Below are 16,685 nucleotides of genomic sequence, written 5' to 3'. Positions count from 1 at the left end.
GTAACAATGCTTATACCCTTTGCTTTTCTACAAGGTGACTGAGGGACTCTTCGATGACAAATTCCTATGTGAACACGGCTGTTTATTTATTTATTTTTTTTTTTTTTAATTTTTTATTTTATTTTATAATTATAACATTTTTTGATAGTACATATGCATGGGTAATTTTTTACAACATTATCCCTTGCACTTACTTCTATTCAGATTTTTTCCCTTCCTCCCCCAACCCCCTCCCCCAGATGGCAAGCAGTCTTATATATGTTAAATATATTACAGTATATTCTAGATACAATATATGTGTGTAGAACCGAATTTTTTGTTGCACAGGAAGAATTGGATTCAGAAGGTAAAAATAACAGTTTACATTCATTTCCCAGTGTTCCTTTTCTGGATGTAGCTGGTTCTGTCCATCATTAATCAATTGGAATTGGATTAGCTCTTCTCTATGTTGAAGAAATCCACTTCCATCAGCATACATCCTCGTACAGTATCATTGTTGAAGTGTATAATGATCTTCTGGTTCTGCTCGTTTCACTCAGCATCAGTTGATGTAAGTCTCTCCAAGCCTCTCTGTATTTCTCCTGTTGGTCATTTCTTATAGAACAATAATATTCCATAACATTCATATACCATAGTTTACCCAACCATTCTCCAATTGATGGACATCCATTCATCTTCCAGCTTCTAGCCACTATGAAAAGGGCTGCCACAAACATTTTGGCACATACAGGTCCCTTTCCCTTCTTTAGTAGTTCCTTGGGGTATAAGCCCAGTAGTAGTATGGCTGGGTCAAAGGGTATGCACATTTTGATAACTTTTTGGGCATAATTCCAGATTGCTCTCCAGAATGGTTGGATTCTTTCACAACTCCACCAACAATGCATCAGTGTCCCAGTTTTCCCACAGCCCCTCCAACATTCATCGTTATTTGTTCCTGTCATCTTAGCCAATCTGACAGGTGTGTAATGATACCTCAGAGTTGTCTTAATTTGCATTTCTCTGATCAATAGTGATTTGGAACACTCTTTCATATGAGTGGAAATAGTTTTAATTTCATCATCTGAAAATTGTCTGTTCATATCCTTTGACCATTTATCAATTGGAGAATGGCTTGATTTCTTATAAATTAAAGTCAATTCTCTGTATATTTTGGAGATGAGGCCTTTATCAGAACCTTTAACTGTAAAAATTTTTTCCCAATTTGTTACTTCCCTTCTAATCTTGTTTGCATTAGTTTTGTTTGTGCAGAAACTTTTTAATTTGGTGTAATCAAAATGTTCTATTTTGTGATCAATAATGGTCTCTAGTTCTCCCTTGGACACAAACTCCTTCCTCCTCCACAAGTCTGAGAGGTAAACCATCCCCTGTTCCTCCAATTTATTTATGATTTCGTTCTTTATGCCTAAATCTTGGACCCATTTTGATCGTATCTTAGTATGTGGTGTTAAATGTGGGTCCATGCCTAGTTTCTGCCATACTAATTTCCAGTTTTCCCAGCAGTTTTTGTCAAATAATGAATTCTTATCCCAAAATTTGGGATCTTTGGGTTTGTCAAAGATTAGATTGCTATTTTTATTCACTATCTTGTCCTGTGAACCTAACCTATGCCACTGATCAACTAGTCTATTTCTTAGCCAATACCAAATGGTTTTGGTGACTGTTGCTTTATAATATAGCTTTAAATCAGGTACACTTAGACCACCTTCCTCTGACTTTTTTTTCATTAGTTCCCTTGCAATTCTCGACCTTTTATTCTTCCATATGAATTTTGTTGTTATTTTTTCTAGGTCATTAAAATAGTTTCTTGGGAGTCTGATTGGTATAGCACTAAATAAATAGATTAGTTTGGGGAGTATTGTCATCTTTATTATATTCGCTCGGCCTATCCAAGAACATTGAATGTCTTTCCAATTATTTAAATCTGACTTTATTTTTGTGGCAAGTGTTTTATAATTTTGCTCATATAATTCCTGACTCTCCTTTGGTAGATATATTCCCAAATATTTGATACTATCAACTGTTATTTTGAATGGAATTTCTCTTTGTATCTCTTGCTGTTGGATTGTGTTGTTAATGTATAAAAATGCTGAGGATTTATGTGGATTTATTTTGTATCCTGCGACTTTGCTAAAATTCTGAATTATTTCTAATAGCTTTTTAGCAGAGTCTTTGGGGTTCTCTAAGTATACCATCATGTCATCTGCGAAAAGTGACAATTTGATTTCTTCATTTCCTACTCTAATTCCTTGGATCTCTTTCTCGGCTCTTATTGCCAGGGCTAGAGTTTCTAGTACTATATTGAATAGTAATGGTGATAGTGGGCAACCTTGTTTCACTCGAACACGGCTGTTTAGAGATTTTTTGCCTTTCTTTTTATCTTGTTCTGAATTCATTCATAAAGTTTGACCTTCTAAGTCAGGCCAGTTCCAATGGTCTTTTGATGGAGAGAGCCATCTGCACCCAGAGAAAGAACTCTGGGGACTGAGTGTGGATCACAACATAGTATTTTCACCTATTTTATAGTTGTTTGCTTGCATTGTTTTCTTTCTCATTTTTCCCTTTTTGATCTGATTTTTCTTGTGTAGCACGGAAATATGTATAGAAGAACTGCACATGCTTAACTTATATTGGATTTCTTGCCATCTAGGGGAGGGTAAGAGAAAAAAAAATGGAACACAAGATTTTGCAAGGGTGAATGCTGAAAACTATGTATATATTTTGGAAATAAAAGACTTTAAATAAATAAATAAAGTTTGACCTTCAATCTTGTCACCCTGGGTGAATTGAGAAAAGGAAGATGAGGTGATGTCCTAGGCAGACAGTAGGGTCTCCATCAGGCTTCCTGAGAGGAAGATTAGGCAGTGGCTCTGGAGTTTGGTAGAAGAAGCTGAGCCCAAGAGCTCAGGAGCTCCTCACTGAAGATGGACGGGGGGTGAAAGCAGTCCCTTTCCCCATATGAGATTGCTTCTCTACTAATCCTTCCCTACCTCTCACTAGCAAAGTGTCAAATGTCCAGGGGTCTTACAGAACAGTCTCACTATGCTTATGGTGGAAAGGAAGAAAGAAAAGAAAGAAAACCTTGTGACAATAATAACAGATTTATAGGAACTTATCCACACAAGTCCCAAATACAAGGCTACAGCTTATAGAGAGCTAAGGGCTTCACAGGGTAAGTGAAAAGGGGTGGAGTAACTGCCATTCACGTACAGAGGAACTCAGTAGCAGGAAGGCTGTTAAACCTAAGTCCAGCCCCAACATCACTTCCTTTCCCCTTCCCCATACCCAGTCCCTCCAACATCTCCACCAGTCCATAGCTCCTCACCAGACCCGAAATAATTTCCCACAAGATCCTTTCGCATGTCTGATTGGAATATGAATTTGAATCAGTTTGGCCCTGGCTCAACCTTGGCTCCAAAGGCCACGCCTCTTTGGCAAAACTGTCCCAAATGGAACCCTATCCATACTTTGTATCTGTCCAGAAAAAAAGTCTCCAGGGGCTTCTCTAAAACCAAGCTAATCTCTGGGACCGGCTTAGCGTGACCCATCAAGAGAGCTCAGAAGGTCCATTCCTAGCAAGATCTGTGGCTAGTGCTGAGAGGGAGTCCAGAAGCTGATAGTAGCTGTACTTGAGGTCATATTCCATGTCATACCAGAAATTCACTGTGGAAAAGAGAGGATCTGATCTAGCCCCTGAGCCCCATCCACACCGAATCTGCACCCACTCCCCAGCTCCCTGCAGAGTAGGCTTTATATTCATCCCGGTCCCCATCACCTTCTCCCTCCTCATCCCTAGAGGCTCGAACTCCTTACCAGCTATACAGCCATGAGACTGGCGGACATGGTGAAACCAGAGAGCTGGCAGGTACAACATTTCCCCAGCTTTCACCGTGCAGTGCAGGGGCTGGGCCTGCTGGTAGAGTGGATATTGGACCAGGTCTGGAGCCATAGGATCTAAAGGGATCCAAGGAACCTACAAGGAACAGTAATTTATTTAGGACAAATACCATAAGCCAAAATCTTGCCAGCCCAGCTCCCATCAACTGGATATCCAACATTCTTTCTGACCAGTGAGGCAGGAGATCAGGCAGAAATCATAGACAGATTTGCATTCTCCAAGACAGAGTCCTGCCCCTTTCCATTCCTTATGGTCAGGAGGTCTGTGGTTATGTCGTGTGTTGTGTGTGTCGTGTGTGTGTGTGTGTGTGTGTGTGTGTGTGTTGTGTATTTGTTTGCTTTCTCCCCAGGATCAGTCCCTCTGCCAAGTCTTATAGCTGGATGCAAGATGGACACCCTTCTCCATGGCCTCCTCATCCACCATCTTGAAGGAGCCATCTTCAGACATGTGGTAGGTTGCTGGTGTGTACAACTCTACAGCAAAAAGGAAAAAGGATTAAGAGGAGAATGGTAGGATAGGGTCAGAATGGGGCAAAATCAGTCAGGATTGAATAACTGCTACATCCTCCTAAATTAATCAATACTCCCTGCCTCCTTCCCTTCCACTCTTATGATCCATTCATGGGGGATCCATTTTCCCATCACCACCTCGGGCCCAGAGAATCAAGCAGATGTGAGCTGCCCAGATAGATAAATTGCGATCCTTCCTTATCCTTCTCTCAGAGTCCCCACAATAGTCTCATTCTGTCACTTCACATACCGTAAGGGATGAAAGGTCGGTCACTGGGCGGGAGCAGGACAAAGTGCTTTTCCCCAGATATCACACAGTAGAGGTTCTCATAGTGATCCTTGTGTACTGAAAAACATGGGGAAAGATTGTGGGAAAAGGGTCAAGAGTCAGGCAGCCTAAAAAGAGAAAAGATGGGTCCCTCCTAGCTCCCTGTATGGGCGCTGCCCTGGCAGAGGAGGACAGAGATGCAGTATCCAGGTTCAGCCTCACCTTAAAGCCCTATTCTCTGGCAGCCAGACTCAAATCAGATTTTTTTTTTTTTTTTTTTTTTTTTTAAGGTAAAGCCAAGAGGGCAGAGAACACAAAACTCACAGTTAGATATCTTTTTTTTTTTTTTTTTTTTTTTAAGGAACTTGCTATCAACAAGCAAGATATTTGGGACACATGAAATTATTATAAAGTCAAAACTGAAGGAAATTAGAGTAATGTTATATCCTTCAATTAAATTCATCACACTTCTATTAAGTACCTGTTATAAGGCAATGTGCTAGATTCAGGGGGTACAAAGGTAAAAAAAAAGAAACTACTCCTGTTCTCAAAGAGCTTACAATCTGTTGAGTTTGGGAAGGGCAAAAAGAAAGGGGCATTTTTTCTTTTCTTTTTAAATTTGTATTTAAACAAGTATTTCCATAATATATCAAAATAAAAAAGATGACTGAACATGAATCTGCAAATCTATTATGTACAACTTGCTATTCCTTTTAGATATATAGTAAACACATAAATTTTTTTTTTCCTTTTTCTTTTCCTTTCTTCCCTGCTCCTCACCCTAGAAGAATGGCTACCATTAGACATAAATGTGTATATACATGTAAACTCATTCTACAGATATTTCTATTTATCAGTTCTTTCTCTGGATGCAGATACTATCTTCCTTCATATGTCCTTTATAGTTAATTTGGGTATTTATAGTAGTCAAAATGATTTTTCCATTCAAAGTTGTTCTTAAAACAATATTTTTGTTACTGTATACAATTTTCTCTTGATTCTGCTTATTTCAGTCTTCATTATTTCGTGTAAGTCTATCCATGTTTTTCTAAAATCAACAAGCCCATTTTTTTCTTGTAGTACACATTGAGTATTCCATTATGATCAAATAATACAACTTGTTCAGCCATTCCCCAATTGATGGGCATTCCCAAAATTTTCAGTTTTTTACCACCATTTAGAGCTGCTATAAATATTTTAGCACATAGAGGTTCTTTTCCTTGTTTTCTAATCATTTTTGGAAATAGACCTAGTAATGGTATTTCTGAGTCAAGGGGTAAAGCAGTTTAATATCTGTTTGGGCATAATGCCAGATTGCTCTCCAACATGGTTGAATCACTTCACGCTTCCACCAACAATGTATTATACAATTTTTTCACATCCCTTCCTACATTTTTTGCTTTACCTTTCAGTCGTCTTAGCCAATCTAATAGATATAAAATTATACCTCAAGGTTACTTTAATTTGCATTTCTCTAATCAATAATGATTTAGAACAAGTTCTTTATATAGTTGAGATAGGAGACCTTTATCTGAGAAACTGTCTATAAAATTCCCTCCACCCAACTTTCTGCTTTCCTTCTGATCTTGGTTACATTTGTTTTATTTGTATAAAACCTTTTAAATTTAATGTAATCAAAATTTTTTATTTTATACCTTACTCTGTTCTCTATCTTTTGTTTATTCATTAAATTTTCACCTATCCATAAGTCTGATAAGTAACATTCCACATTCTTCAAATTTCCTTGTAATATCTCTTTATGTCTAAGTCATGTATCTACTTTGACCTTATCTTGTGTAAAGGGCATAAGATATTAATCCATGCCCTTTTCTGTCATACCATTTTTCAGATTTTCCAATAATTTTTACCAAATAATTAATTCTTATTCCAAATCTTAAGTTTTTATATTTGTCAAATACAAGGTTACTATATTGATTTGCTACTGCAAATTATACATCTACTCTCTTCTACTGATCTACCTTCCTATTCCTTAGTCAGTACCAGATAGTTTTGATAATTACTGCCTGATAGCTTAGCATCTGGTACTGTTAAACTTCTTTCCTTTTCATTTTTAAACTATCATTTCCTTTGATATTTTTGACTTTTCATTCTTCCAAATGAATTTTTATTTTCTAATTCACTAAAATATATTTTTTGGTAATTTAATTGGGGTGGTATCGAATGCATGATTTTAAATAAAGTTGTCATTTTTATTATAATGGCCCTGTATATTCATGAACTAATGTTTATCCTTTTTTTTTAATCTTATTTGCATAGTTCCTGGATATTTTATATTATGAAGAGTTATTTTAAATGGAATATCTTTTCCTATCTCTTTTTGCAGAGGTTTACTTGTGATATATAGGAATGCTGATGATTTGTATGTACTCACTTTATTTCCTGCTACTTTGCTAAAACTATTGTTTCATCTAACTTTTTAGTTAAGTATTTGGGATTTTCCTAGTATATTATCATATCATATACAGAATGAGATCATTTTTATTACATCATTTCCTATTCTGATTTCTTCTATTTCTTTTTTCTCTTATTGCAACTGTTAGGATTTCCAACATAATACTGATAATATTGGTGACAACAGTGGCATCCTTGTTTCACACATGATTTACTGGGAAGGCTTCTAGCTCATCACCACTACAAATAATGCTCACTGATTGTTTTAGATAAAAGCTTTTTTATCATTTTAAAGAAAAAACTATTTATACCTATAGTTTCAAATGTTTTTAATAGAAATGAGTGTTGGACTTTATGGAAAACTTTTTCTACATCTATTGATGTAAACATATGAATTGTTGAACTTTCGTTATTGATATAATCAATCGTGTTCATAGTTTTCCTTACGTTAGGCCACTCCTGCATTCCCACTTGGTCATACATAATGTATAATCTTTGGATTATATTGTAATTTTTTATCTAGTATTTTATTTAGGATTTTTGCATCCATGTTAATTCATGAAATTGGTCTATAATTTTCTTTTTCTGTCTTTGCTCTCCCTGATTTAGATGTCAGTATCCTATTTGTTCCTAAAAGAAGTTTGGTAAGATCATTATTCCAAATTATTTAATATGGGAATAAATATTTGACTTTCAAATGTTTAATTGCTTTTCATGGAATCACAGAATCTTAGTATCAGAAAAATCTGGAGTCGGTTTGCTTCTCAGGAAGGGTTACCTTCTTACCCAGACAGACCTGTTTCTAATTATATTCTTATGAACTCTTTATAGTTAGGGCCTGGTCTGCCATGACCCATTTCCAGCTCATTTTCTGCACGAGTCCTCACTATTTAACATAAGGATGACAGCGCTTAATTCTCTAATTCATTCAACAGGCATTTATGGGGCCTCCTGCCTGGTTAATACTTTGCTAGGTGCTGTAGAAAATCCAAATGAGTGTAAAAGAGCCTTGTTAAGACGACTTGTTCACAGATGAAGCACAAGATCACCCCATGAGGCCCGATAGCAGGCTAAGCAGGGTGTGATCTTATCAAGTGTCTTCCGCCCCTGGGTCCCAGGTCCCTCATGCACAAAGTGGGGCGTTTGGACCGGACCCTGAGGAGGACATGAGGACCCTTCCGGCCCCGGCCTGTGCTACGAGAGCAGGACACAAGGGGAGCAGGCCAGATTCTGGGGGGCCCAGTGGACAGTGTCACCTCCTTGGACTTGGAGTCACATCTTTCCTCACTTATTAGTTGTGTGCTAAGCCAGGCAAGTCACCTAACCTGTCCCCGGCCTCAATTTCCTTGTCTGTAAAAAATGAAGATAATAATAGCACCTGTCTTGTAGCATCCAATGAGAGAATGCGTTTAAAGCGCTGGACAAACCTCATGTGTTGTATAAATATTTATTATTGCTAATGATTCTGGCAGCCTGGGGATACCAGCGGCAGGGTGCTGAGCAGGCCCAGGCACCAAAGCTGTTCCCCCGCTGGGCCTGGGCCACGAAAGCTGCCCTTCTCACAGCCAAGGATGGGGGACCGAGAGGCTGGGGCAGCTTCTCCCAACGCCAGCATCTGTCTGTCTCCAGCTCAAACTTAAAACCCCAGACTGAGTCAGATAAGGTAAACCGGGATTGACTGACAGCTGTCTCCATGTGTTAAACGCTGTTTTATGGAAGAAAATTGGCTCCATGGAGCCGAACTGGGAGCCATGGGTGGAAATTACAGGGGTTGTGGAGAACACGGATTCAGATGTAAACCCCGCGCCCCTCCCTCCCCTCCCCCAGCCGTCTGGCCCCTCTCCACTCTGGCATCAATCTCACCATTCATGGGCCACTCGCGCCCAGGCTCCCCGCACTTACGAGACGTCACTGCTGATTCTTCCCCCAGCCAGAAGTTCACAGCATCAGGCATCTTCCCTAGATAAAGAGAGAGAGAGAGCACAACATTTTAAAAGGTCATGTATGTAAACGTAATACTTATGATTATTAATATATAATGAAATATATTTAGTGCTATTATTGATATGCAATGTAATAAATGGTATATTCTGTTATTAATATATAATAATGAAATATACAGATATATTTTAAAACACACGTAAATATAAAATATTTATGTACATAAAGGTGCGCATGCATGCATATGCTTCTGTAAGTGTTTACCATGTGCTGGGCATCATGCTAAGTTCCAAAGATATTAATAGAAGTCAAAAAGATAGTTCTTGCCCCGGAGGCACTGACGCTCCGACTGGAGATCCGGACGGAAGCAGAAGGCGAGCCCGGACTCCCCTCCTACGCTCTCCCTCTGCGGCCCCTGCCAAGGGCGGCCCCTGCCAAGGGCGGCCCGGTGAGCCGTGCCCAAAGATCGGAGGGGCAGGATGGCCGCGCGGATGTGCAGAAAAGCGCGGGCCCCGCCCCGACCGCAGGAAAAGCCCGCCCCGCTCTAAGGACCTTTCCGCGGAACCCTGGGGCCCTGGCAGCACAAGAGGGTCTGGGGGCGGAAAAAGCCGGTAGCCTCCCGTGCGTTTGCCAGGCACTCCCTTCGCCTCGGCCAGGAGGCTAGAGAGCACGTACAAAGGTGAAACTCAAAGGGCGCCGCTGGGCAGGGCCTTTCGAGTTCAATCCTCGTCCCTTCAGCCCATCTCGGGTCTATTCCCAGGCATGGAGGCAGCAGGGGACGGTGGAGATGGGGCTGGGCGGGCATGAGGGAGCTCAGAGCAAACCTCGGCTGCTACTTCTCACCTGCAAGCAGGCCAAGGAGCACCTCTGGCCTTCAGCTGCCCTCGTCCGTGGAAGGGACTAAGCCTGGACCGTCCTTTCCATAACGAATGGGTGGAATGTCTCCCAAGAGCATCAGCATCCACCCACGGTCTTAGCTCCCTGAGTCACCGGGGTAAAAGGTTGGGGTCCCGAACATCTGGCTTCTAATTGTGGAGCTCTGAGCATCTGGCTTCTGCTCGCGGCTCCGCTCGGTTCTCCCGCCGATTCCTCCTTCTCCCCGTCTCCCCGCCACCCCCTCCACTGGCCTGACTTACCCAGCGCCTCGCTGGCCCAGGGCACGTGGGATTCGACATCCAGCAGCAGCTCGGGCAGCTCCTGGGAGAGGTTGGAGCACTGCTTCTGCACGTAGAGCACCCCGGGGTGACGGGCCTTGCCCTCCAGCACATCAATCACGGCGCCCAGAGGCAGCCGGCGCTCCGCCGGCATCACGAAGCGGTCCCCGCACACGGCGTCCGCATAGCCGTCGGGGGTCACGGCCACGCTCACCTCCGTACCGCCCACCGCCGCCCTGGGGGAAATGGACAGTCAGAGGGCAGGCCCCGGCCCGGCGCCCCTCCCACCCCCCACAAGGCGGCGCTCCCACCTGAGGTAGGGGAAGGTCCACTTCTTGAGGGCGGGCCAGTGCTGCAGGGCGTTCCGGATGATGCAGGGTCTGTTGGGACACACCCAGTCTCTGTAAAATTGGAGCGGAGTGGGGGGCCCGTCCAGGTACGGCACGGCCAGTGGCACGCTGAGCTCTGAGGATCGACAAGGGACTAGGATCAGGGACTCCGGCCTTAGTTAGGAGAGAAGGGGACGGGGGAGTCAGCGCTGCATCTCCCTGCCCACCCTAGCTTGAACACAGGGAAAGGGAGGCAAATCTGGATGGATGAAAACATCCATTCAAGGATCCAGAGGGTCCTTTATATCCCAGGAACACTTCCCACTTGGTCTACAACCCAAAGGCAGCTAGCTGGGTGGCTCAGTGGGGAGAACACTGGGTCTGGGGTCAGAAATATGACCCAGGCAGGTTCTAGTTCTATGACCTTGGGCAAGTCACTCAACCTCAGTTTGTCTCAGTTTCTTCAAATGTCAAATGGCCTAACACAAATGACCTATTTGTAAAGTGGTCTGCACAGGGCTTGGCACATGGTGGGTGCTATATAATGCTCTCCCTCCCTCCTCCCTCTGTCCCCCGTTAAGGCTTCTCAGACACTTAGTTTGGCCTCAGTTCTCCCTATTGGGGCCTGGCACGGCCTCCCGGCCCATCAGAGTTGTGACCAATGCACCTCCAGGCTCACACCGATGCAGCATTTTTAAGGTTTGCAAAGCGTTTTAGACACATTGTCTTCTGGGACGCTCACAATCCTTTTACAAGGTAGGTGCTTGGTACCATCTCCCAGTTTTACAGATGAGGAAACTAGAGGGTTAATAGAGTTGCTCAGATCACACAAGTAGTAGGAACTGAGTAGGATTTGAACACAGGTCTTGCTGGCTCCAAGTCTTGTGATAAACTGGGCTGTGTAGGTGTATTTACTCTGGAATTCATCTACATACCAGTAGTGTGCTAAGCATTTCAGAGACATTAAAGAACTATCAGAAAACATATCACAGCCCTCATGGAACTGGGTAAAGTAAGGGGTGGAGAGTGGGGGGATAAACTGCACATAGAACAGTAATAATCAGAAAATAATTACCCCAAAATTATTAAATCGTGGGTAAGCCCTCTGATTCAACAATATCACAAGCTGTATAAAAAAAATCAGATCCAAAAGGTGATATATTTATTCAGGGACAAAGAATTGAAATTTAGAAAAACCATACTGTCTGGGAAGTTCAGTGAGGAGAGTTAAAAATGGGTTATATATGCTCAGAAGGAGGGCAGTGGGAATGGCTGAATAAGTTATGGTATATGAATGTAATGGAATATTTTTGTTCTGCAAGAAATGATGAACAAGCTGATCTCAGAAAAACTGAGACTGATATGAACTGATGCCAACCAAGTAAAGTGACCAGAATCAGCAGAACATTGTACTATGATGAATCTCAGAAATAGTGATCCAAGACAATTCCAACAGACTTGGGATGGAAAATGCCATCTGCATCCAGAGAGAGAGAACTATGGTGACTGCAGATTGAAGCATACTTTTTTCATTTTTTTTTTCTTTCCCATGGTTTTTCTGATCCTTCTTTCACAACATGATTAACATGGAAATAGATTGTATTAAAGTGATTGTACATGTATAACCAATGTTAGAAAAATTTGGAAATCAATCTTACAAAAATGAATGTTGAAACTATCTTTACATGTAAATGGAAAAAATAAAATACTATTAAGTGGGGGGGAGGGAAAGAGGGCAGCTAGGTAGATAAGTGGAACAGAATTTACAAGTTATTTATTGCAGGGTGATAGCATTTTCCTAGAAAATACACAAGATGGGAGTTTAAGCTGCTTCTAGCCAACAGAGGCAGGCCACCAAACTGGCCCCTAGCCAAGGTTACTTGTTAAGTCATCAAAAAAACTGAAGCTGCAGGAAGAGAAGGGTTGGTCTCAGAGTTTCTCAGGGACTGACAGCCTATATGCCAAAGAGGTCACATCTACACAAAACTATAGCACTTCTTTTTGTGGTAGCAAAGACTTGTACATAAGGGGGCATTCATTCAATGGGCAATGGCTGAACAAATGAAGGCACAGGAGTGTATTGGAACACACCGTGCTGTAAGACAGGATGAAGGAGAGACGGGAAGATTTTATAAACTGATGCCGAGTGAAAAGACCACAACATGGAGAACGATCTTTATGTGTTGTGTGTGTCTGGACAATTTAAGAATGTTCTGATTGAGTATCCATGTAATTGGTAGTTTTTATTGCTTTCTCAAAGGGGGAAGGGTGGTGAGAGAATGCAGACTCAAAAATAAAATTGAATTTAAAGAGAAAATAATTCAATATTCTTTGTGGAAATCTAAGTATCCTTAGACGGGCAATAAAATCACAGAGGAGAGAAATCAATGTGGACTGGGAGATCCGTCTCAGGTTTTCGTTGGCGGAAGATGTAAGGACTTGAGCTGAGCTTTTAAGGACAAGCAGGATTTAGGAGAAGCTCGCCATGTCCAAAGGAAAACCCAGCCTTCACCCTCCCCTCCCCCCATCTCATTGAGGTCTGGTCCCACCCCAGTGTCCAAGGCGAGATACTTCTTCTCTTCTGTCACATAGGGGGTGTCCCAAAAGGCTAAACGCGAGGTTAGTAGTTTAGACTTTGGGAACCCCCGTCTTCTTGAGGATCCCGGACTTTGAAGGTACGAGCGACGGCCCGAGGGGTTGTGTCTAGCCCAAGGCCACGTTGGACGAGCTGGGATTTGTGTCCAGGTCCCCTTACTCTATCCCCGGGGCCCGTAACCCGGCCCACCATCAAACCCAGCCTTTCTTCCTCGGGAGCTGGGGAGGCCTGGGGCCTTCGGAGGGGTCTAGCTGGGACTGGCCGTGAGGTTCCTTTAGAAGCTGCTTCTAGAGGGTAAATTCCACGAGATTAAGGCAATCGTCTCTCTGACCTCTGTGCCCTGATACAGAGCAGGGAAGGAGACTGGAGCAATGAATGAAAATGGGTTGTTTTCACGGCACACCCCTCCCAAGTCCTCCCACATTCCCGGCCCGCGACTTGCAGAAAACACGGGTCCCACCTCATCGAGACCTATGGCGCCCGGACTTCTCTATCCCTTCCCAGGGCTACCCACAAATCCCAGGATGCACCGCGCCCGCATCCTAAGAGGGAGTCATACCCGGAACTTTTCGAGGGAGGAAAAGAGGTCCGTCCACGCCCCAAGACTACTAATCCCGGCGTGCACTGGGCTCCTACCCTCGGTGGGATCAAAGAAGGCCGTCGTAGCCCGGTAAAAAACCCCGACTCACCCCGCGCAGCAGTAGAGAATTCTAACAAATGCTTTCGCACGGTACCCAGCACCGCCACCGCCATAGCCACGCCGGGATCCGAGAGCCTCTCCCCGCCCCCGCCCAGGACTCACAAGCCCCGCCCCCGCAGGCGCCGGGAAACCACCCGCCCAGAGCGCCCCCCACACAGCAAAGCCGCGGGTCCGTAGCAAAGGAGCCGTGTTTTATTGACTGGTTCGACACGGATACAAACGGACATATTAAAAAGGACCCCAGCCCCGCGGGGATGCACAGGAAGGGAACAGAGAGAGGCTGAGGCCAGAGTATAAAAGTTATAAATAAGGGGTGTCCGAAAAGGCAATGAACAAGGAGCAGTGCCAGGCCTCGGGCATGCAGAGGCCCCCGGCCCAGCTCCGGCCGCGGGCAGAGGCCGATGACGACAATCCTTATTTAGAACAGTGATGAGTCCCTCCTCCTGGGAGCGGGGAAATGCGAGTGGGAATCGGCCTCCACAGAGCACGGAGAAGCCCCGGAGCCGAGTTGGTAAAGGGTTGCAACTCGAGGTTTACGGTCTGGATTCAACTGCAGCATTGGACCCTGGCTGGCCTGATCTGGGAGGCTGGAGTGAGGCTTCAGCGGATGGCGGTGGAGTGGGGTGAATTTCTGAAGTGGGCCCCTCCAAGCTGGTCGGTGGCAGTCGTCCCAAGATTTCTGGTCTCATTAAGCTGTACCACCTGCCACAAGGTTTTCCTACTGGTGGTTCTTGCAGATGTCAGTGTAGGCACGTGGGGAGGGGAGAAGAGCTTGTGGAAAGTCGAAGTGCAGGAATATGCATGGCCAAACTCCAGATTATCCTCGTTTTATGCTTCCGTTGCACAGGACTGCAAGGCCTCTTATTGACATGGGGAAGCACTCTCTACAGGGCTGCAACCTTGACAAGGTGTTAGCAGATCCCAGAGACACACTTTGATAACCCTCAATTCTTACAGGAAACCTCACTACTAGATCCTACTATTAACGTGCTTGCCCTTCTTCTAATCTCTCTCCACTCACAACTGCCTTTTCTAATACTCAGCCCCCTACCCTACACTATTTCTAACTTCTCTCCTCTAAACCTGTTCCACTTACCTCCTTCCCAAAATGTCTCTGAGCCACTGACTAGATTCATAAGCATTCTGTTCCTTCAATATTAGAATACACTGAGGACCCAGTGTGATGGCTACACAACACTTCTGAAGACCTGCTTTCCAGACTACATATGGCTTTAAGTGAGATCTCTTGTGGTACTAGGGGAGCCAGGAAGTACATCATGTAGCTAGAGCAACTTTTATCAAATATTCCAGACAAAGCTCTGAGCCCACTGGGGCAGATTGTGTTGAGAATCAACACAGGAGGCAAAGCCAAGGAATGAATGCAAGGGCAACAGCACAGCTAGAAGAATGAGTGGAGAGGAGAGGGAATCATAGTCTGAGGTTCCTGCCTCTGAAATCTTTGAAGGATGGATTCAGTTATGACAGAGCTAGCACCTTAGAACTGCCCTTTAAAAGTAGATGGAAAGCTCCAGTCCTCATCCAAGGACCTAAGCACCTAAGTTGTCAGAAAGAAAAGATATACTTGGCTTCTACAGCCTAGAATTCAGGAATAATGTAAGGGAGGAAAAGTGGCATTGGGGTGAGAGGATGAGGGAAAGAGAAGAGGAAGGAGACCAGAATTCCAAGATACACCCAGCCTGAAGACCTTACTGACCTGCAGTAATGCTTCATAGAGCTGACCCACATACTCTGGCCAGTGAGAAAAACACTTCTTGGGGGGTGAAGGGGAGGAATGTAGACAATGTTAAAAGGGGGGCCCTCTGAAAGGAAATGGAGTGGAATTATAAGGGAGGAGGTATCCCTGACCATTCTGGTCCCCTTATGGTCAAGTACCATAGACAATAAGGTCCAGAGGACTTTGCATTTATGAACTGCAAGGGAATGATGGTGACAGTGACAATCATTGGAACCTTCTATTCATGCACTGGAGAAGTCCAGCTAGTTTCAGGGCACAGGGGACAGAGGCAGGACTTCCTGCCATTGGTGAGGGAGGGCATTACGTGCCTTTACCCTACTAAATACCCTGTATTTGCTCCAGCCCAGGGAGCTGATCCCTGCAAGTGATTCAAATGGCTTCAAAGAAGAGAGCTAGGACTCCTCCTCAGGTCCCCCAAACCCAATGGGATGAGCTATTTCCCAACTCCCCATAGCTTCCATGAAGCACCAAGAGAACTTTGGGTAGTCTTCAGATCTGCTCCAGATTTAGGCATTTGGGGGCACTGTGGAGGCAGAAGTCAAGAATGGGACAATTATCAGGAAAATAAATTAATAAATAGGTCCAGGGAGTACTAAGGAAAATATGGAAAAGTAGGGTCCCCTACTTTCCATTCAAAGGCTGCACAGAGGGTGGACCCCTCAGGTTTGAACAGTCTTGACATAGGTCTCCGGGGAAGAAGGGGAGAAAACATCTCTTTGGACAGGTGCTCTAAGTCTCAGAGTCTCCGTTCCATGCGTCTTTCCACAGCCTGGAGGAGCAGCTCCGAGTACTGCTCCAGCAATGCCTGTGTCTGTTCAGCTCCCACAGCACTTGGGCTCCCACTGGGGCTAACTGTCACCACACCTGCCAGGGCCTCCAATTCCTGCCGCACTGAGGAGAAGGTATCGTTGAGGAATTGCACAATCTGATTCTGTTCAGTAGAAGGTGTTCTGCTGCTGGCCACCTGCAAAAAAAAAAAAAAAAAAGCAAGAAGTAATTAATCCAGGACAGTGGGAGTAGGGGGTGGGGTGGAGAAAGAGGACCACCAGGCCAGGACCACATACAGAATGAAGTATCTCAGCTAGATAAGCTTTTCTTAGACTCTAGAGGCAAAATTCTGTCACT

At 43.9% G+C, this 16,685-nt stretch overlaps 2 protein-coding genes and 1 long non-coding RNA gene across 8 annotated transcripts in view; 1 reads left to right on the top strand and 2 right to left on the bottom strand.

The window, feature by feature from the left end:
• Positions 1–13,900, bottom strand: part of PLA2G4B (phospholipase A2 group IVB) — a 31,405-nt gene extending 17,505 nt beyond the window's left edge. The window contains 7 exon segments of the mRNA XM_074289363.1: positions 1,642–1,663; positions 4,291–4,368; positions 4,655–4,750; positions 8,987–9,043; positions 10,162–10,415; positions 10,491–10,644; positions 13,794–13,900. Of these exon segments, the coding sequence (XP_074145464.1) occupies positions 1,642–1,663; positions 4,291–4,368; positions 4,655–4,750; positions 8,987–9,043; positions 10,162–10,415; positions 10,491–10,644; positions 13,794–13,857 (725 nt within the window). The 5' untranslated portion in view covers positions 13,858–13,900.
• On the top strand, positions 9,376–12,825 carry LOC141555978 (uncharacterized). Its single transcript, XR_012486399.1, has 2 exons — positions 9,376–11,264; positions 11,831–12,825. It is a non-coding gene; the product is annotated as an uncharacterized LOC141555978 (long non-coding RNA).
• Positions 13,901–13,974: 74 nt separating the features above from the next.
• The window catches only part of MAPKBP1 (mitogen-activated protein kinase binding protein 1), a 74,815-nt gene continuing 72,104 nt past the window's right edge, over positions 13,975–16,685 (bottom strand). For all 6 annotated transcript variants that reach the window (XM_074289355.1, XM_074289354.1, XM_074289359.1 and 3 more), the window contains one exon: positions 13,975–16,524. In XM_074289355.1, the coding sequence (XP_074145456.1) occupies positions 16,297–16,524 (228 nt within the window). In that variant the 3' untranslated portion in view covers positions 13,975–16,296. The remainder of the gene's footprint in view (positions 16,525–16,685) is intronic.

Source organism: Sminthopsis crassicaudata, chromosome 2 (assembly GCF_048593235.1).
Source record: "Sminthopsis crassicaudata isolate SCR6 chromosome 2, ASM4859323v1, whole genome shotgun sequence".
Taxonomy (NCBI): Eukaryota; Metazoa; Chordata; class Mammalia; order Dasyuromorphia; family Dasyuridae; genus Sminthopsis; species Sminthopsis crassicaudata.
Note: the sequence above shows the minus strand (reverse complement) of the source record. Positions and strands in the feature narration are given on the sequence as shown.